Source organism: Monodon monoceros, unplaced genomic scaffold, assembly GCF_005190385.1.
Source record: "Monodon monoceros isolate NGI ecotype Baffin Bay Population unplaced genomic scaffold, NGI_Narwhal_1 Super_Scaffold_17, whole genome shotgun sequence".
In the NCBI taxonomy this organism is placed as follows: Eukaryota; Metazoa; Chordata; class Mammalia; order Artiodactyla; family Monodontidae; genus Monodon; species Monodon monoceros.
In genome coordinates this window covers 17496351-17518533 of record NW_021703773.1, presented here as the reverse complement: position 1 = coordinate 17518533, position 22183 = coordinate 17496351, and the positions used below count along the sequence as shown (strand labels likewise).

Sequence of the window (22183 nt, the reverse complement as noted above, 5' to 3'; positions counted from 1 at the left end):
GTGTGTGTGTGTGTGTGTGTGTGTGTGTGTGTGTGTGTGTGTGTGTGTGTGTGTGTAGCGAAGAGGGTTATAAAGGAAGGGGCCCCTGGATCTTTGGTTTCTGTTCTTAGAGCACGTGACTGCAGAGCACGTGACTGCAGAGTTTAGAAGGGGAGGTCATAATTCCCTTTTTTACATTTTCTGTTATGATTTTTTTCAAAGTTGTGTGAAAAATGAAAGCGCATCTGGAATTTCCCTGCTCAAGAATCAATGTTGGTCTGTACTGCTCTCATTATATACCATGAAACCTGTGTTTGGGGACCAGAAACGTGACATGTATGTTTGGTAACCAGGGAAAATGCTCTTGGTTTTAGGAAATTAGAAAGAAAAAATTTGAAATGCAGACGCTCTATTGCTTTCTTTCTTTCTCCCATGCACAGTTACAGACATGGAAACAGTTTCTGTGGCTGTTACTTATTGCAGAAAGAACTTTTTTTTTAAATTGGTTTACTTTTGGCCCCTCCAATCTGACTTGAATAAATTCCAGTAGATTTTGTAGTTAAATCAGACTTTGAATGTTCAGTTAATGAGGAATAAAAGCAAATACTATCTTTGCCCTAGTAACATCTGATCTGATCTTTTCACATGTATATCAGCATGTCACTTTTCCTTTTTTTTCTGGAAAGGGATGTCTTTATAAAGTTTTATTCAGAGAGTGAGTTGAATTTATAGCAATTTTTAAGTAATGAAAAATTTTAAAAAATGATTAGTATGTACACAAAAAACACTGTTTTTACATAACATATTAGAACCAGGAAACCTGTGTTGTAGTCCTTTTTCTCCTACTGATTAGCTGTGTGACTTTAGACAAGTCACTTTCTAAACTTTGATTTTCTTATAAAGCAAGGACTGTGAATCTCTTAGGTTTCTGTCAACTCAATTATTCTGTGATTCAGATTCCTCATATAGTTGGTTCTTATTTTGACAGGTACATAAATAAAGGATAAAGTATTTTACGAAACAAATCTTCAATCAAGTATAACATTTTGATGCTTGGCAGCTAGACTCCTTGTGCCCTCACTATGCCAGCAGCGACTGTAGATCACAGCCAAAGAATTTGTGAAGTTTGGGCTTGCAACCTGGATGAAGAGATGAAGAAAATTCGTCAAGTTATCCGAAAATATAATTACGTTGCTATGGTATGCCTATGAGCAAAATCCTTAAAATGCTTTTTATGAAAGAGGAAAGGGGATTTTAAACATCTTGAATTCAGCCCTTCTGGCTGATTTTTTTTAGTGATTAATTTAATTATAAAAAGAATTTTGTCAATGACCTCCAACTAAAGACCACCAAGAACACACCTGTAATATGACAAGTTGGGTTTCTTACTCATTGCACTGAGGGAAAATGCATTCTTAGAACCATGGGGCATTTGAGTAAGAGAGTGTTAGAAAGGACTTTTAGGATTTGTGCTTGTGCCAGGTGGTTTTAGGAAAGGAGTAAGGAAGCAGGGCTTTGCTCTGAACTGGATGCTGTTAGTAAGCTCGGGTAATTCCATGATAGGGTATCTTATTGAGTCTCAACTAGAATGAGAGAAGACTGGAGTGAGGCTAAAGCCATAAAGAAGCAACAGTCACTCAGCCAAGATAGAAAGATGTTCGGTCATTTTTGTGGTTTGGACAAATGTCTGTGTTTTTGTGTATGTTCAGTCATGATTACAGACTGGCCTTGTCTGATGTTATAGTGTGAAACTGTTTATATTCAGCAGAAGAATGCTAGGACCTAGCTGTGAATGCCAGGTCTGCTCCTAGCAACATTAAGGCCTAATATTAATACCAGATGGAACTCCTGAATGTCTTTCTCAAACAAAAAAATTCACATTTCCCAGTGAAGCATTGTTGATCTGCAGTTTTTTGTTTGTTTTTTAATTACCAGTGGAGTTCCGTGGACACACAGTACTGTTAAGCATTTCTACTTTTGCATATACTGTTCAATCTGCCTGGCTTGTCTACTCAGTTAATTATTTTACTTCTTTACTGTTGTGTTTTGGCTTCTCTACTGTTTTCTAGATTATTAGCTTCGAGAAGTAAGAGATTAGTGTCTTAATCATCCTTTCTTCCCCGACACCTAGCATAACACATAGCGTCCAATAAAGTGGTTGTTGAGTTGGACTGAATTTAGAAAAGTTTTAATTTCTTTACTGCTTCATATGAGTTGGTATTTAGGTTTCGTTCTTAGTTTCCTAATTTGAATTTTAATACTAAACTGATATATTATTTTCTTAGTATATTTAATACAAATAAATTAATACTCTTTTTTTTGGGAGGGGCAGGTTGATTGGTTAAAATATGAATATTTGAGTGTACATAGATAATGTCCTATTTAATAGATGTACTTACAATTAGAATGAAATTATTATTTTTTTCTAGTAGGAATTTATAGTGATCATTTCTTTCTCAGATGATAAGGAATGACAACATTAGAGATGTGTTTAACATTCTACAGGAATGAGTGGTGGCATGCAGGTTTTAGCAGTTTTTAAGGATGTGCTTTCTCTGGACTGTAGAGAGAGTACTGTTTTAGCCCAAGAAATTAGGAGGGTTTTGGTGTTTAGATAAACCTTACTTCAGAAAAGCAATCGGAAAGTATGGTGCATCTTCCATTCTTTTTAAACAGTTCTTCATTGGTTTTAACATTAGAATACTGTGAGCATAGTTTCACACACCGGTTGAGAAACATGAATTTGTGACTTTTTCCCCCTTCCTTGGGAATAGAGTACTCAGTTGCATTATTATGTGTATCTAATATGTAGTAGTTTTTTACTAATATGATATTTAAAGTAAGAAGAAGTCGTTAAGTGTGCAGAGTTTTCTTTTATGGTTCTAAAAAGTAATGCTCTTCCTAGTTAAAAGGTACTTTGCAATTGAACGTGAATTGTGTAGAATATAACCTATAAGAGGATTCTTTGACTTGTACCCAAAATTAATTATTTATTCTAGGAATATGTGGATTGTGGTTTCGACCATTTAGTAAATAATGAACCTTAAAACTATTTTACAGGACACCGAGTTTCCAGGTGTGGTTGCAAGACCCATTGGAGAATTCAGGAGCAATGCTGACTATCAGTACCAACTATTGCGGTGTAATGTGGACTTGTTGAAGATAATTCAGCTAGGACTGACATTTATGAATGAGCAAGGAGAATACCCTCCAGGAACTTCAACTTGGCAGTTTAATTTTAAATTTAATTTGACGTAAGTGGGAAATAAATTTAACCTAAACTTCTTTTTTTAGTTTAATTTTAGGAATTAATTTCCCTCAAGTATGACAAATGAAATTATAACTGAATTTGGTGTCATTATCCTGGAAATATTTAAAACCTAAAATTTCAAAAGTTTACGTTTCTTTTTATCATGGGACAAAAAAATTAGGCCAAAGAAGACTTAAATGCAAATACTTCGAGTTTTAGAGATGTTATCTGAAAAGTATGACTGCCACTATTTTGAAATTTGGAAAACTGGGTATTGAAAATACTTCTTGATTGAAAAAATTATCTTACAACATTAATTTTGCTTTCAAACTTTGAGTGCAATTTGAAATATATATGTTTTTGTTGTAATAGTTATCCTTGTGAAGAGATTTTTATTACGGTCATACTCCAGTGTATGAGTAGATTACACATCACAGGTGGTAAGACAGTTCTTGGAAACTTGGGTGCATTTTCCTTTTAAATCAATGTTATATAATGTTTATATTCTCAGGTCAGTCCACAAAACCTTTTGTAAGTTATATATGGGAGAAGTAATAGTATCTTTGAGCCTGGTGTTTCTTTTAGAAACAATTCAGAATCTGAATTCTAACTCAAGCCCTGGGTCAAAACCCAGTTTCTTTACTCAAAATACTTCTATATCATTGGTACGAGTAGTCTTGATAGCTTAGGGAAGTTTCCAGTGTTTTGGGGTAAGGGCAGATTGTTTACAAACTGACTGTGAGATGGGGAAATGTTTAATACATTTTGAGTATATTACTATACTGCACTATCCTTCTATTTGACAGCCTCTGATTGTTTCATATGATCTAACATCCGATTTGAAAAATTGTAAAAGAAGCTGTAGGACAATTAATGGTAGTGCCACGTAAGAACCTCCATTCTCTGTAATGTGATACTTAGCATATAAGATCTAAAGAAAAGCAGGGCTGATGAATTCAGAGGGTAGTGTTGTCAGTGATGCAATAGTATGGCTTCTAATTGCATTATGTTTAGCCTGACTCTTTGTTTTTACTCTGTTGAATTTAATAATATACGCTCCAGAACTTGGTCGAGGGTGAAAGGTACTCATCTCTATTAAAACTGATAATAACCATTTATATGTACTTTAGTTCCAAAAATTCCCTTTTATCCTTTTCCCAAAAGATAACCCTTTTTAAAATCAGTTCTTTACCATTTCATTTGTTCCATGTTACCTTTTTTCCAAGCTGATCATTGGAACATTGGTCTTTACTAAGATACTGCTGTGATCGCATTACGTGAGTAGGTGACCATTAAGTGTCTCAGTTTTGGTAAAGTTGACATTTTTCTTTTCTGGAAACATCCTTGTTCTAATAATAACTGCTTTATTATTACAATCTCTGAAAGACTTTTTTTCTTATACAGAGAGGGCTACTGTAGTTTTGCCACCATTCATACTAATGTTAATATCTTAATAGATGTTTAAGGATACAGTGAAAAATATTTAAGTAGAAAGGGTCAGTTGGAAGGTAAAACCAGTTCTACCTAATGTGGAGAAAGAGCACCATGAATCTTGGATATTTTGAAGAAAGATGAAAATTGACTTTTTTATTGAGTGCCTAGAATGAATGTGTCAGCAGCTGTGCTAGGCCCCAGGGACATAGTGTTGGGGAAAGTTGGTCATAGTCATTATAACTTAGTGTTTCTATAACTCTTCTGTCAGCTTTCTATTGCCAAAGTCCAATGTTTGGGAATTTGCTCTAAACTGAATTTGGAGTTGATATGTACATAAAAATTAAAGTATAATTTGATACTTGATCATAAAACACCAGAGGTACTCATCCAGGTCTCTCTCCTGGAGGCTGTGATTCATTAGGTCCAGGTGTGGGACTTGGGAATCCATATTGTTGCTAAGTTCTCTGAGCGATTGTTATCATTGGTCAGGTTTGGGAAATACTGACTTGAATAGTGCAGTACTCCTTGGTGATATAACATTGAACAAAACAGACAAAAATCATTGCCCTCTTCAAGCTTAAATTCTGATTGAGAGAGAGATAATAAACTACAATAAAAGTAAAGTGAACATATGGCCCAGAGTAATGTGTGCCTGGAGAAAGAATCTGGTATGCCTTTGGTTGGTTATAATTGCTAAAGCATGTCTCTTAGCATTGGGGCATGATGAGTGAGATTCTACTTGTTTAAGGTACATATTTTAGTATAATAAGGACAGTAATATCTGTTGTGTAATGAAAAAACTTGGATTTATTCAGATACCCTTCTGTAACAAGGGTTTTCCAGGGAAATTTTCCAGGGAATTTTGACTTACAGTGATCGTTGTGGTTCCTCTCTGTTTTTAAATATTTCAGTTGCTAGTTTTGTTATTTTTCAAAGACATTTAATAGTAAATTGATTTCCAGAGAGTAGACCATAAGGATACTTTTTGGCCTAAGTGTAGTGTTCCTTTTGGTTTTGTTTTATTAAAGCTTTTGTAGAATTTTTTTTTGCTAAGTGGTAAAAACCAGTATTCTCACAATTTTAAAAGTAAATAAAAGGAAACAACCAGTGGGCAATGCATGAAGTACTTTTCATTTATTCTCAGGAACATACTTTCATTTTGATCACTTTTTTGATTTAATATAATGTTTTGGATACCTGTGTGTTTGTGCTTAGAAATTAGAGATGGCTTTCTTTTTGGCTTAAGTAAAATCTTGAAAGATTGGTTTATATTTAGATTTCCTGGCTTGATTTTTGGGAGGTAATCTTCTAGGAGTAAGGTTGTTAGAAGAAGAAATTAATGCTATTCTAGCAGAGCCCTTCATTTTAAACAGTTTACTGCTTATTAGAGCTATTTGAAAGGCTCATCATTAGTGAGAGGAGGCATCTCCTTTTTCTTTAAAACGGAATGTGGTTTAACTCAGCCACAGCAGATGTTTTCTACTCATTCTCTTTCCTGCTGACAGCCCGGGAGATACACACAGGCCTTCACCCCCGGGGGCTGCAGCTCCATTTGGCAGCATTAAAAGGGCTGCTGAGACTGAAAGCCCCCGATAAGAACACGTCTCTTACTTTGTGGTGGTAGCCACTGGTTAGAAGAAGACCCCCTTTGTTTCAAATCCAGTTAAATTTACTTAACTTGTGAAAGGCTAATGAAATTGATAGTAAAGATGAAAATCTCACCATTGGACTGTTGTGAATGATTATTTACTACATGAACATTTTTCTAAAATACTAAATGACCTTTGTACTTAAGTTGTGTTTTCATTCCATATATGTGAGGCATTGGAATAAATGGACCCAAGCCCATTCTCTCTCTTGATATTTCTGGCGCTGTAGTTGTAGATATAAGTGGGAGAAAAACAGTTTGAAGTATGGCACTTTTGAATGTTTTTCTTTTTCTTCTGCCAGGGAGGACATGTATGCCCAAGACTCTATAGAGCTACTAACAACATCTGGTATCCAGTTTAAAAAACATGAGGAGGAAGGAATTGAGACCCAGTACTTTGCAGAACTTCTTATGACATCAGGAGTAGTCCTCTGTGAAGGGGTCAAATGGTTATCATTTCATAGGTAAAAAGATTACATTGAAAATGGCATTTGTGTTATCATTTCCTGGCTGCTTCACACTTCACTTGGGTCACTGTCAGCAATTTCAGGCTTAGTTACAAAAAATTGGCTGCCATGTAGCAGTCTCCGAACTCTTGACAGGCTAATGTTGGTTTTGCTTAAAGATGAATTTAATGATACGGGATCCATTTTGGACTAAGAGACAGTATTGCATGTGGAAAGAGCACAGGCTGGAAAAATAGACCTTGGTTTAAATCCAGCAGTGCCATTTGGAATCTTTGTTACCTAGGGTTATTTAACATTTCTAAGCCTTAGAAAGAAAACATTTATTCATCTTTCAAAAAAGTTATTTATTATCTACCATATGCCAAGCACTGTGGTAAGATTCTAGGCATTAAGCTACGAACAAAATAGAGTAAAATCATTTCATGGAGTTTACATTCCGGTGGGAGTAGGCAGACAATTTTTTAAAATGATGAGATGTATATTGTGGTTTGTTAGATGGTGATTAAGTGCTATGGAAAAAAAATGGCAAAGAGAAAGCTAGGGGTGGGTCTCTGTGGTGGATTTTAATTTTTTTTTCTAATAGAGTGTCAGGAAGAAATCACTTAGAAGAATTATCTTACAGAATTGTTTTAATGGTCGATAATAACGTATTTAAAGCATCTAGTAAAGTGCTTTACACACAGTAAATTCTCAATAAGTGGTAGTTTTAAATTCTTTCTTATCATAAAATAAAATCAGATTGTTGAAGAGAATTTCTGGAAAGGAAATTAATTCCATTTTGTAAATATAGACTTTCAGGTAAGAGAAAGAATTTTCCTATCTAAGTAAACTAAATTAAATTGGCAGCCCAGGGACTAATAGTGACCTTGGGAATTTTATTTGGCCTCTTGTTATCTTTTTAAAAAGCACTGCATTTTGCATATATTAATGTTCTTATACTTGGTCCACTTCACACATTTAAAAAAAAAAAAAAGAGTTTCTGCGTGCTTTAGAATTTCCAGTGCTGGCCTGTGTAATGAATGAGAATAGTGAAGGACTGTTCATACTGTCAGCTTCAATGCAGTACTAAGCAGTAATTTTTGAGCTGGAGTATTGAGCACACCAATTCCCACCTATCATTTTTTTTCTCTGTTCTCCATTTGAGCCTATACCTCAGGAGATGAGGCTTAAGTCTCTGGTAATTTCAGGAACGTTTTTTGAGTTCTTTTTTTTTACTTTCCTGGTCATGAAGATACAAAAGAACTGGAAAGCATAGTCCTGTTTTTTTATTACTATGTATGACAGGTTCTTTCTTTCAAAAAATACCCTGAGCAAATACCCTATGCTAGGTACTAGGATAAGATGAACAAAAACAGAAAGGGGTCATGTCTTCTTAGAGTTTAGAGTCTGGATTAGACTCTGATATATTTGAGTATTTGTCAAGATATGTTAAGATTTTATTCTACTAAATGTCATTAAATATTTTCTTCATATTCGAATCTATTTCTAGTAGATAAAGACTAGTTGAAGAAATTTATAAATCCTAAACTCTAATATGATCTTCCTTTTACTAGTATTGATGCTAAGCAAACATACTGACATATTTTAGGTAGACAGTAAAGTTAGTTACTTCCTTGTTAGCTACCAGAAATTTAAAGGTTTCTGCTGTTTATTGTTTATTCCTTGATATTCCTTAATGGTCTTCAATGTAAAAACATTTTTTTCTCTTTTTAAAGTAAGAAGTAAAATTCTAAACATTGAATAGAAATTTTATTTGTAATCTCCCCTGAAAGATATGTTAAATAGCATCTCTCATCAAATATTTGAGTCCCAACTATGTGCCATAAGGAAAAAAAATTAAGATGTGACACCTACCCTTTAAACGTGGAGAAAACAATACATGTGCTTTAAAGGGAAGTACAAGAAAACAGCTTGTCTGAGAAATCTGCGGGAGCTGAGCTCTTGAGGGAAGGCATCCTGTGGGAGGTCCTTAAAGGAAAGGTAGACAGGGAAAAGAAGGGGTGTGATTGTGGCACGGGAGTGTAGAGAGGTATTGATATAAAGCTGTGGAAAAGCCAAACAGTAGGGAGAGGAGGTGTTGATTTGAGAGTGTGGGAGTTGGTTTTTTATTTTCTAGATACTAGTTCTCAGCCTTTACTACCTTCGCTTCAAGGTTCAACATTACCATTAGTATCTCTTGGGGATTGAGATAGGAACAAAATTTTGAGGGAAGAGAGTAGTATTAATAAAATCACTTAAGGGAAGTGAAGATACTTTGTTAGGGAATTACCGTTTGGGTTTTTGAAGTGTATGACCTTGTTATGTAAATGATGCGAAGATATGCATTATTTTTGCCTTCTGAATGCCAGTTTTCCTGCGTCATTTGACATTTTTGCCAAGTTTCCTTTCATCTTTATTTTTTGAGCTATCTGCTATGGACAGTTTGATACTCTTTAGAGAGTTCTCTATTCAAGGATTAGCAAAATAGTAGTTTAGTGACTACACGCTTAGGAGGGTAGTAGAGATCTCTGTATATTGGTATCCCTGAATGATGAAATGACACTGTCTGTAAAAGATGGCATTTTTTTCCCATTATAATTGTAAACATATTTATTTTCTCTTTTATTCTGTGTACTTTTTTCTGGTTCATTCTTTTTTTTTTTTCCGCCTACAGTGTGACTCACTTAAAAGTTGTGTCAGAAAAAAATTTATCTTTTCATTTCTGTGGTATTTATGGCCCCTCTTCTTTATTCTTTCACCCTTTTGTAGTGGTTATGACTTTGGCTACTTAATCAAAATCCTGACCAATTCTAACTTGCCTGAAGAAGAACTTGACTTTTTTGAGATCCTTCGATTGTTTTTTCCTGTCATTTATGATGTGAAGTACCTCATGAAGAGCTGCAAAAATCTCAAAGTAAGGCTTCGAATGTCTTTATCTGTAATCAGCACAGTATTCAGAATGGGTGACTGACTTACAAGGTGCTGGGTTGGGATGTTGATTTAAACCCTATTTTTAAGTTTTATGTTCAGTGCGGTTACATTATCTGATTATTTGATTCCTTTTTTGCATAAATAATAGTTTATAGGAAATCCTTTTTCAGAGCTTCAATATAGATTGGCAGAATAAATTTTCAACAAGATTTAAACAGAAGATCAGATTTTTGTCATTGCTTGCCAGATTGAACATAAACTAGCACAGAATCTGAGCCTCTCAGGCACAGAAGTCCAAGTTCTCATTCTCTTGCAACACGCACATAATCTTTCCATGCAAGATAAAGTCTGAAGTGGCCAGCAATGTGCAGATATAGTCAGTTGTGTAGCAAAAAGAGTTTCCCCTTCAGCTTACCTTCACGAGAGATTATTTTCTTGGGTCTAGTCATAGGGTCATGTTACTAGGAGTAAATTACATAGCTAAGAGGGTTTTTTTTTCCTCCCCTGGCCCATAGATGTCAGCTTGTTAGTAGTGCTAGTGATTGGGTAGGTCCTGTCTAGACAGCAGCTTACATTCTGACACTGCTTACCATGTGTGTAAATGATTTGTTACTTCTGAACATTAATTCTTTCAAAAAGAAAAGAAAGTGTCTTTATTAAGGAAAAGTGCTCCTTTAGTCTTAGAATGAATTCACTACGGGGGTACAGACTCCTAAGGAATATAGTGGTTTTGTTTTTTCTGGTGTGTTTGTGTTTAAGCTGTAATTCAGGAAAAACATTTATGTAAAGTGGTTGCTTCATAGAACTTACATCAAGGGTAATCAAGTTTTCTCCTCACCAGCTTTTTAGAAGTGCAAGGAAGGTTATACTTTTAGGAGATGGTAAAAACTTTAAGAGTTTTACTTTCATGCAGAAAGAAATAATTTAGGAATTGAATAAGGAAACTTTGCTTTTGACAGATGAACTGAAAATCATGAGAGTGGTCTTTTGTCCAAAGTTTGCTTGCCTCATTACAGGATATAGCATATAACCAGGGAAATTTTTAAGAAATATTACTTCACGTTTGTAGCACCAAAGAACAGCAGAATTCTGTGCAATTTGAAGAGACTACTGTGACTCAAGTGAACTTACAGCAGGTTATCCTCATTACTCTAGAAAGGGTACCTCCTGAAAGTATTGTGTGCTGAGAATCCAAGGTGTAAATGTTTTAATCTGGCTGTGGAAATGCTTTTTAAAATTGACATGTCTGTACAATGACAGTTTTGGGGAACAGAGAACCGAATTATTGTTCATTATGTGTATGTTGTTGAAAAATTTCTAAGCATATTAGATATTCTGAATATGCCCCGAGTTACCGGCAGTGTTAACATTTAGGTTAATGACAAAGGTACTTTTTGACCTGTAGTCAGTGGTACTGAGTAGCTCTATTGTGTTGCTCTCCTAAGCAGCTGCTAATGATACCTAATCCTTGTGCTATTTTTAGCTCTGAAGCAGCTGCTGTGCAAAGCACTGTTTCAAGCTGTGTTGCAGAGAAGGGCTAGTTTGGTGGTAGAGGCCTTAACAATTCAGAGAAATTGGTGTGTGTCGTTGGTCCTGATGTTTCTTTACTTTCTCTCCTCCCATTTTCCCCCTCTTTATTCTCCTTCCCTCACTCCCTCTCTCCTTCTTTTCTTGTATTCTTTCTCTTCCTTTCTTTCAATCACATTATCTTTTTTTTTTTTAATCCTAGCAATATTTACATAGGAGAGTGTTTAGCAGACCCTTCTAAGGAGTTGTATTCTTATAACAACATAACCTTTTTAAACTAACAAAACCATAGTTAAGCACTTAGTGCATTCTTATGGATTTAATCATAACAGCTTTGTTCTGTGCAAATTATTTAGATGAAACTATTTAGAGATAGATTGGTGTGAAGCTTAAGAAAATTTGAAGTAACTGCCTACAGTCAGTTTTATACTTCATGGATGATAGAGGGACTGTGGATGCACTTGGTAAATGTTACCCTGTGTACCTGTTACCTTATATATGATCTGCTTCCCCCATATCTTTAGGGAAGTTATTTGCCTGCCACATGCCTTAAAGAGTATGATGAAGATAAATTTTCCCAATTAGGATCTCATTTATTAAATTATAAACATCTCCCCCATTCAACAAATACATCAGTAATTCACATTCTCTGTTTTTTTGCTGATCTTCATAAGGTCCGTCTTTACATCCTGAAGTTCATTTCTATTTTGGTCATTGTCTAAGTTATGTAATTTGTGAATTCGAGTGTTGCAATGTTTCTTTCTTTTGACAAGCCATTTTTCTTTCTTGTAGGGTGGTTTACAGGAAGTTGCTGAACAGTTAGAGCTGGAACGGATAGGACCACAGCATCAGGCAGGATCTGACTCATTGCTCACAGGAATGGCCTTTTTCAAAATGAGAGAAGTATGGAGACATCAGTGCATTTTTCTCAGTTGGTTGTTAGGTTGAGAGCATTAAAATCTAATGGCAAGAGTTTTGGGGCAATAAGTACATATTAAGTGAAGTATATAATTATAGGTACCATATAAGTCATACTCACTACACTTGAATGAAAGTAATCAAAAGTCATCTTGAAATGTAGTTCAGAAGGCAATGAAAAAAATAAGTTCTTTGTAGAATAAAAAATTTAAACTACCTTAGAAGTCATGTAGGTCCAACCATATTATTTTTTAGGTGAGGAAGCTGAGGCCAGATGCAGGTAGCCTTTATCCAAGGTCATACACATTACTAATGGGAGAACTCCAGAGGACTTTCTGTTGGCCACATCAGTGTTGCTTCTGTCAAGTCAAGGAATCCATATGTTAAGTTTTCCCTGGCATTGGCTTCTCTTAGGTATTAAAACTGCTGCTGAAAATACTGTTTGCTCTTGCCATTCTTCAGTTCTTTGAGGATTTACAGAGTAGGACTCATGCTTTTTAGTAGATTCTTACCAAGAGGTTTTGAATTCTAAAGGGGTTAAATCTGAAATAGTTAAATCAAAAACCATGCTGGGCAGACACTCCTTAAGTGGCAAAAGACAGAGATAAGTTCTTCAAATATAAAGAAGTTAGGTATGGAAGAATGAAATTTAATGAACCCAAGTCTACTCTTAGGTTAAGTGACAGGTATACTTCATTGTAGCTAAATGCAAAGAAAAGAAAGCCAGTTGTGCAAAAACAAAACAGAATGGACTTTTTTGCTTACAAAAGAGTTTTCCTTCTTGCAAAATATTCACTGTAGAATTCTTTTGAGTATATCCTCTTAGACATTAAAGAAATGACTGAGAATACTTCTGGGGATTTAAAACTTTTTGTAGAAATGTATTAATAATACATACAATAGAAAGCATATAGCTATTTTGCCAAGTGGTATTGATTCAGAAGTGATTTGGACTGTTCATGACAAGTAAATATTTTGTTTTGTACTTCTTCCCAGTGCTTCATTAGAGAATTAAGACAACCTTTTGAGTTCTCAGTTTTGCATTTAAAAATGCCTTTATGGTTCAATTAATGGTGGATTCTCTGCTACTAATTCGTTATCTTTATTTTTCTTGGCTTTATTAAGGATAATAACCTAATCTGAATGTTCAGGGTTTGCTGTCCAGTCATGTTTGGGGTTTGATTGTTTTTAGCCAACTTAGCCTTGCACACAGACTCAAGGCTACTTATAAACCTAAACTTCCCCTCCCCTGCCCATTACTGGCTATTTTTATTCATTCTCATGATTAAGTATTAAATTAATGGAATAAAAATGCCTGCCATTTTTCCGTTACAAATTCTCAAAAATGGTCTGAGTGTTAATAGGAAAGGCGTTGTGTTTATACATTTTTTTGGTAGTCTGGTTTCTTTTGAGCTCTGTACTTCTTGAGAAAGCCAGTCTTATACGTTTAATTTAAATGTGTGGCTTCAGAGGAGCACCATAGAAAAGAGCTGTCATTATAGTTAATGAACAGTCAGTACTTACATTGCTGAAATATAAATTACCAGTGGTACCTTTTGGTTAAAATTATCTTTTTTTTCTTCCAAAATTCCTTTTTAGATGTTCTTTGAAGATCATATTGATGATGCCAAATATTGTGGTCATTTGTATGGCCTTGGTTCTGGTTCATCCTATGTACAGAATGGCACAGGGAATGCATATGAAGAGGAAGCCAACAAGCAGTCATGACATGAAATAGTTCTTTTATTTTTATTTGAGCTACGCACATGCTTGTATATAGGTTTTATCTCTGGTTGAATCCCTTGAACAACAGACATTACTGTTTTTTCTCTCATAGCTCATTTTATTTTCTGCCTTTCAGTACTAAGTATGACCATTCCTATCTCAGATCTTAATAAATAGAAAAGCATTCAGGTTAAATCTGGCCTTAATATACTTGTTAGTAGGCGTGTGTGACAGAGTGGGGAAAGCTATTCAGTACATCATATTGAATACTTTGATCAACATTACTTACTTGAGCTTGGGTTTTTTCCCTTTCCTAAATTAACTAGCACTGACTGTAATTTATTTCCCTGTTTCATGTCTCCCTTCCATTCTGCAGGAGTTTTAGCTATTTGAGATTGTGGACCATCAATTTTGCACTTTAGAGAGTGACTCTGACTCAAATCCTCTGTTTTATCAGCAGTTTTGGCTTTTCTTGCTCTTAGCTGGAAAAATGACCATCTGCCAACTTTATACAGTATTTACTTGCTTTTGACCCACAGAATATAGAACATGCATTGTGCAAATGGTTGATTCAGCAAGACTACAAAAAAAAAAAGACAAAAAAAACTACTGAGGAGCTTAGTAACTGCTGTTTCTGTACGTAGTACTTAATCTCCCAAGCACATCTCGTGTCTGTCAGTTTCTAATTGGCATGTGTAGGCTGCTCTGTGACTGAAGAATTTTTCAAACCAGCTTTACACCCTTCAGGAAAAATCCTTTGTGATTAGATGTTTAGTGTCTGCGCAGAAACTGGTATCCAAGATGTTGAAGCTGCGGTTATTTTATGATAGCACACTTCCCTTGATCTGCTTCTTTTTATTCCATCGCTATTTACCCTTATTTTTAATTTTTTAAAATTTTATAGCCATACCTAATGATGCTCTTGATTTGTTGATTACACAAATCAATTTCATTAAAATCCAAAGATTGCAAGTCTTTAGGTATATTTTGTACCAGATTAAATTAGAAGACAAAAAATTTGTGCTTTCATAGTTGCTACAAAGATAAATAATGGAGAGATTTGGTGCAAAACAACAAAATACAAAAAATATAAATTTATTAGCTATATACAGTGTAGCTAATAAAATTACCTGAGGAGTGTAATGCTTGTTTATTTTTTGTGTATATCTTTGCAATCTATTTTATATATATTGACAAAAGAGACTGTGAAATATTTAGCCATGCAGAATATGTGACCAGATCAGAGCATGTGTAGGAAGACACTTTGGTAATCATTAACTCTGCCCTGAAATGATGGACTACAAGTTATGATGTGTGTTATCTGCACTTCAATCAGTAGTATTAGCAAATCTCCAAATGTTAGCCACATTGGTTTGTTTCCCTTGTACATTCTTTATTCATGATACTTCAATGCTGTAACTGGGTGGTCCTTTTTAAACAAAACATTTGTGAAACAGAGGGATTGTTTTTAAAGCTTTTGTAAATAAAGGCTTCAGAAATGTTTTCTTATATATGTTGATGACTAGTAATTTTGTTTCAGAAATATTTGGGGGCTATTCTGGGTTTTGTTTTTTTTTTAATTTGGGCAACTGAACATAACTCAGTAACTTCATTAACTAGATGATTTTTAATCTCTTAATTGAAAAAAATCAACCTGAGCCTTCTACATTTCAACAGTGTTGGCTTATTTTTTAATGCATACCTCAACTAGATGTTAAGACTGGACTTCTGTCTCCCCATTTATTCTGAAAGATGTACAAAGTAAATGCATTTGGTATAACTTACTGTGGCTTCTTTTAAAGTCAAACACAAATTAGCTATCTAATTGGTTTCTTTTTCTTTTGATCTTTTATAAAGATTGCCTTTTAAATAGCCATGTAGTTGCTGAATTTCAGTTTGTAGTTGCTGAATTTCAGAGTTTGTATCAATTTTTTGGTTTTGGTTTCTGTCTCCAAGAACTAATATATTTTATAACTTCTAAAAGAGGAACATTATAACCTTTACTAAACCTAGCTTTTGGATAAAAGATATTCGATCATTTTTTCATGTTCCTAAGCCATTAATTCTGGACTTAACCATATTCTATTAAATCTACTAGAGCAAGAATCAGCAAACTATGGCCTACTGATCAAAACCAGCCTGCTGCCTGTATTTTGTATGGCCAGTGACATGAGAATGGATTTTATAGTTTTTAAATGGTTGGGGGGAAAAAAAGAGCATTTCCTGACGTGAAAATTATGAAGTTCAACATTTAGTGTCCATAAATAAAGTTTTATTGGATTGCAGCCACATCATTTATGTACTGTCTATGGCTATCTTTGCACTACAATGGGAAAGTTGAGTAGCTGCTACAGAAACTGCCTATGGCATTCTCATCATTTCATGACCCGACAGCAGTTGTGCCATGTATTTCTCTGAACCACAACATTTTATTATTTGTTTATATTACCAATTCATACCCACTATGTCAAAACAAGAAAAGTGCACTTTGGTGTGCTTTTTAAGGCACATTGGAGTGTGAATTATATTATCAAATTTTAATAAACTGTGACACTGTTAACTGTCCTAAAAAAAAATACAACGTATGTTGATATAACCAGACTAAGCCCTCATCACAATATTCCCAACTCATGGGAAAGCAACAGGAGAATTAGCAATTTTAAAATGGAGTATCTCATCACAGCATAATTTCTTCATAAAAATAAAAAATGAAAATAAGCCTGCAGCCAAAGTATGTTTACAAGTGGCCCATTTGTTAGCCAAGCAAAGCTGTTTACTGATGGTGAGTTATGTATCATGTCTGAATGCAGGAGCCCAAAGAATGTATCCAGAGAAAACGTAAGCTTTGTGTACAGCTTTCTGATGAGAACAGTTGCTTGAAGAGTGGGGCACATCAGCAGTTAATGGAACAAGACAAATGATTTTTTCTTTGGCTCTTAATGAGTCAGATGTTATCAGTACTGCCAGCTGTTCTTTACTTCTGAGAAACCAGTGCTGAGTTTGAGTAAAGAAGAAACAACTACAGGTGAGAATATTTTCAGAGAAGTTGAGAAACCACTAAGTACAACCTGAAGTGGAATCTACAAGGATGTGATATAACTGATGGTGGTAAAAGTATGCATGGAGCAGGAAAAAGTTTAATTGATCAAATTTTAAAACTTGTGGAAATGTAAGGTGTTTGGTTTGGTGGGGACCCATTTCACTTGTGTCATAACACCTTTGTTTTCTTAACAAGAATTAACATTGTTTACTGATAGCTGGTGTCTTATACCACTGCAAAGACCATGTAGAAAGAGCATAAACCAAAAAAAAAAAAACAACCATACCTGAAGTATACATCTGTATACAGACTGTCCTTCTGTTGATTCTTTCTAGCCATTACTCCAGGGCTCATCCATATTCTCTACTTCTTGCCTAAGTATATTTTTTAAAGAACTTTAAAACATGTTTGTATGTTACACTAAGATTAGTGTATAATCAAGGTTGCTTTTTTAAAACATTCAACTTTCACATTATAAATGATTAGGGCATTTAAGATACTTTCAATACTAGGCTTTAGGGGCTATACATACTGACAGAAAAAGAAACAAACCTAAATTCTGACAATAGTCTTAGTTTCAGCTGAATAAAAAAACAACAGAACTGAAGCTTTCCATGGTAACAGTTCTTTAATTCAGCATCAACAGAACTCTACTTTGGGGCATTATGTTTTTTTCTTAATTTGATTAAGCACCTTTATCTGTCAAACAAGAAACATTAAGTATTAAATTCAGGTCAGGATTGAACTCCTTACATTGTTAAATCTTCCCTGGAAGATGCAACAAAAATCAGTTTGTTTTCATGAATCATAAAATAATATGTCCTTTCTGAGCAATAAGGAGCTGCTTTAGCATAAACCAGAGCTTAAAGTCGCTTATCAAAAGGCCCCCTTTGGTTTAATTGGTACTCAGAAATAAGTCAACACAAAAGATGAATAACATTAACACATTTTCCCCCCAACTGTAAACTAACAGTACAGAAATACTGAATATTGGCTATATGAACAGGAACATCAAAGATCTACGTTTGGGCGTTGTCACCATTTTGTTTTTGCTGTCACTCTTTTGCAGTGAGAGGGCTTCAAGAGATTTAAAGTTGTCTTTATTGACATTGGCCAGACTTTCATTTGACCTTTTTGTTGGTAAAGAACAATTCAAGGGTGTCAGAGACTGAGCTCTTAATAACCTAGACTGCATTATGGACAAGCATCCTCTTTACTTACATCCTTTTTTTTGGAAGATGGAAAAAACATCCTATTTCAGAGCCTCCTGCTATACTGAACATCGTGCTGGGAGATACTTCATAGTTTGTGATCCACAGGAGTTCCTTTGAAACAAGCCTACTTGAACTCATCCCTTCAGTGATGTCCACTTGATACAAATCGGGACACTACTGTAAAAGAATAACAAATCCATCATGGCAAAGACAAAAGGAAGGGTGCACGGTTTGGACCATTATAAAGTCTAACACAGTTGCCTGTGTTCTGTAACAAAGTAAGATATTTTGGTAGGAAATTCTAATCTAGTGGAGGAAGAGATTGCTCAGTTTTAAAATCAAGACTTCTCTAATGTTGGAATGTATTGTTTTTAGTAAGTGACATGATCAAATTGCTAAAGTTTTAATAAAAATTAGAATCTATGGATTTTTACCAAGGTAAAAAAATTCTGGTGGTGTCTTCGTAAAAGAGTAACAAATCCTTGAGGTGTGTAACACAATTTGCTTCCACAGGTAAGAGGAAATACTTCTAAGTTGTCTAAGTATGTGGAAAAGGAGTGCAGGCTGTTAAAAAACATTTGGGGTTACTTAGAACAGTTTTCCACAGAAGGATCTTACCCAGAGATGTATGTTACTAGCGAAAATCCATTGTTGAAATGCATCACTTCAGATAAAATGTTAGCAGATCAGAATTTGTAGTCTGTGGAAGGGGCATGGTCGTACTGGAGGATACCTTCACGGTTTACAGTGTAAGTGGATTTGCGTTTAAGTTTTATGAGGTTTGAATATACGTGGTAGCTTTTCTAAAAAAAATTCATAATAGTATCAGAACTATCACTTTTACAGGTAAATATTTGACAGTAAGTGTGCACCACAGTATACATACAGTAAGAATCAGCCCAGCAGGTTTACATGTACTATTGCAAAATAGGGAAAATTTGCTAGTTTATAATATAAGCGAGTAGCAGCTTTTTCACAGGTTTTCTTGAAGCATGAATCACATTTCTAGCTTAATTTTTTATGAACATGGTTTATAAGACCTTTGTGTATGATTTTCCCAGTGAAGATGGTTTTTTGTCAAACATATGCCATATTTCCAACAGCCATCTACTGATTCCAGCACACTCAAATGTTAGTCTTTTTCTAATTGTCCTCAGGCTCCTTTAACTACTAATGAGCAATCACCTCATCCTGTCATCCACTTCTCCAAAGACCTACGTCATAACCAGGTTGTAGACATGAATCTTGCCTGCAGGAGCTCTGGTAGATGATTAGGAAAAGTATATCTTTAAAGCAATTTAGATTGTTAGTGCAAAGGCAATTTCATATAGACAGCTAACAAAGGTGATCAACCAGACTTTATTATGGTATAACAGGAGGGAATTCATAGATAAGCACTTACTTGAATGTCTCATCATTGTATTCAGATGCAGTTTTTTTCTCTTTGAAAAAAACAAATCTTCCACTGCACAATGGCAAATAGCCAATGTATATGAAGCATTTGTACAACATTTTTAAATGAAAAAATTCTTAAATATTGATACCTATATGATATAATCTCTAAAAACAGGAAAAATCAAAATTATCATTTAATGGACTGTCAGGACATACTTCAAGTGTCTTCAAGTTTGAGTTAAGCAATTAAATTTTCTAAAGCAGTGTTTAAAGTGTTTTTAAGGTACATTTTATAAATATATACAAAATGTAGGTCTATTTGACGCTCTGTTCACTCAGATAAAATTTATACTGCAAATCTAATAATACGCCATCATCTCCAAAAATTATAACCCCTTAGAGTTAAAACTAAACAAAAAACATTTTAAAGATTAGTCACTGTATGAAACCAAAAAGGGAACCATTACAACTTAATGAAAAAAACTTTATTTTGAAAAATGTTTTCATCTGATTCTAATGTATATTGACTTATGGATTTGAATAATTACATGAAAGAGCTAAAGGGAGGGGGGGAAATTAACAGTACTCTAGCAAGGTAAAGAATAAAAATCCCTCTTTTTCCCCTAATTTCTAGTTTGACAGGAGGGGTCACCCAACAGAATCCTGTCCGTAAAAACAGCTCTAGTCCTGTGCTTTGAAAAGCATCAGGCTGCATATAATTCTTAATACATTATGTGATGCTCTTGCCCTTAAGACTTCTAACAGGAGCTATAGGTTCCAACCTGGCACTTCAGGTAATGAAAACGATGATCAAACAATGCTTTAGGATAAAAGTAAGAATGTATCATATCTTCCGAGTTTTCTTGAAGTAGACTGTCAGATCAAAATCTTTAGTTTAAAAAAAAAAACCTGAAAAAGACCACCATCCTATTGCTCAAAGAATTGCACTCAAATGATTTATAAAATGGACTGGGCTGACACTGGTTCTTTTATGAAGTTATTTAATATAAAACTTCATATTTTTAGCAAGGATGAGCAACTGCAAAGATCTGTTACTCCATTATCCTCTGGTCTTCTAGTCTACTTTGTGTTGAATTTATCTAATTCAGATTTTGAAAACTTTAATACCATTTTCTCTTTGTTTAAATACCAGTTCCTTAGCTGGGTAGTCTTAAAGGGTAATCTGCTTTAAATTCTCAAAATCAGTACCAAAAAAATGTACACAGCGTATTCTAATTGCTAACATTTACAAAACTTGCACTCCATCAAATTAAAAAAGAATAAGACTCTTTAATAGTGCATAGAAGGCACAAGAGCTTCTTAGTATATTTACTGAAGCCGAACATTTTGGCATCAACAAACACACCACTGTAGTTTATCTTAAACTCAGTTTCCAAACAGCACACCATTCAGTTCATGTGGGACTAAATTTCCAAAAGGATATGACTTTTGTTTGATGATTTGCATAATTTAATCTTAACAGGTATTTGAGGACCTATGTAGTTTAACTGTCATACTTCTGATGAGAGGAAAAAGAAATAATATAGATGTCAAAAGGATTAATCCATTGGCCCATCAGAGATTCTTAACAAAAATTCAATGTTTGCTATGTTCAATAGAATAACCTAAAAAGAGACTTTTAAAAGCTAAACCAGCAGAAGAATATCATAAACCAATCTTCATAATTGTTATTATAGACTTTCCCCCATTTTCAGATAATTAAAATAAATGAAAAATATATTTCTGATGTAATAGAAATGTATTAATTCTGACAAAGATTTTCCAGCCAGTTGAGCTCAAGCTTCAATGATCACACTTCTTTTCCAGCAGGGAACAAAGGCTAGAATTAAAGTCTGGCAAAAAAAAAAAAAAAAATGGATGGTCATCTTCAACTGCAGGCCACTTGAAATTTGTAATGAATTCATAGTTTTTACAGTTCACGCAGCCTAAGGCTAGATTCACATCAGAGGGAGTAAACAAGTCTCATCTGCTACCTCCACCTTCTCGTAGGTAACAGGTTTTACAAATAAAGCTTATCCTTATGTTACGTGAAATCTTTTAAATCTCAGTACCTTAACAGTCTCAATTTTCTGAATCAGAAAATCAGAGGATCAGTGGGTTTTGTATGTGGTAAGTTGTGCTCCCCAAATATCTGGGTGAAAACTGGCCCATGAATTTATTCCAAGTTTTTATGATAGAAGATATTTTTGTCCTTGATTCATAAACCATAACTACTTTTAATGTTTAAGAGGAATTTGTGTTAGGTGAAACAATCTGTATACTGGAGTAAAAATGTGTTCTGTTTTAAGCAACAGCTCGGAGAGAAACGGTCAATTCACATTCTGCATATCCAGCCAGAGGGGGTGGGAACAGCAAGTTAGTGGTGCCTTCCTGCGGGAAGCCTCTTCCATCCATCGACAGCACTGATTACCTTGGGATGAAACAGAAAACATGAAACTCTCGTGTTAACTCTAAAAATACAAGCAAACAAAAAATGAACCAACTCATTCATTGCTGCAATAACATCCCTTGTTCAAAATTAAATGTCTTCTATACTAGAAGGCTCATCAGATGAGTTCTTGAATATAGACAGAACTTTACATCAATTCTCAAACTATAATACACACATACAAGAGAAGAGGATCTTGTTAAAATGCAGAAAATACAGATTCTGAT

General features: G+C 34.6%; 2 protein-coding genes across 6 annotated transcripts in view; one reads left to right on the top strand and one right to left on the bottom strand.

Moving 5' to 3' along the window:
• CNOT7 (CCR4-NOT transcription complex subunit 7) overlaps positions 1 to 15369 on the top strand; it is a 16296-nt gene extending 927 nt beyond the window's left edge. Inside the window, exons 2-7 of the mRNA XM_029226326.1 lie at positions 968 to 1178; positions 3040 to 3233; positions 6614 to 6775; positions 9527 to 9671; positions 12008 to 12118; positions 13733 to 15369. Of these exons, the coding sequence (XP_029082159.1) occupies positions 1062 to 1178; positions 3040 to 3233; positions 6614 to 6775; positions 9527 to 9671; positions 12008 to 12118; positions 13733 to 13861 (858 nt within the window). The 5' untranslated portion in view covers positions 968 to 1061 and the 3' untranslated portion in view covers positions 13862 to 15369. The remainder of the gene's footprint in view (positions 1 to 967; positions 1179 to 3039; positions 3234 to 6613; positions 6776 to 9526; positions 9672 to 12007; positions 12119 to 13732) is intronic.
• Positions 11935 to 22183, bottom strand: part of ZDHHC2 (zinc finger DHHC-type containing 2) — a 75341-nt gene continuing 65092 nt past the window's right edge. For 2 of the 5 annotated variants that reach the window (XM_029226320.1, XM_029226325.1), the window contains exons 13-17: positions 18731 to 21938; positions 18120 to 18289; positions 17185 to 17272; positions 12351 to 13803; positions 11935 to 12099 (exon numbers count right to left, since the gene is read on the bottom strand). The gene's annotated coding sequence lies outside the window, so the exon portion shown is untranslated. The remainder of the gene's footprint in view (positions 12100 to 12350; positions 13804 to 17184; positions 17273 to 18119; positions 18290 to 18730; positions 21939 to 22183) is intronic. The other 3 variants (XM_029226322.1, XM_029226323.1, XM_029226321.1) reach the window with 3 other exon arrangements.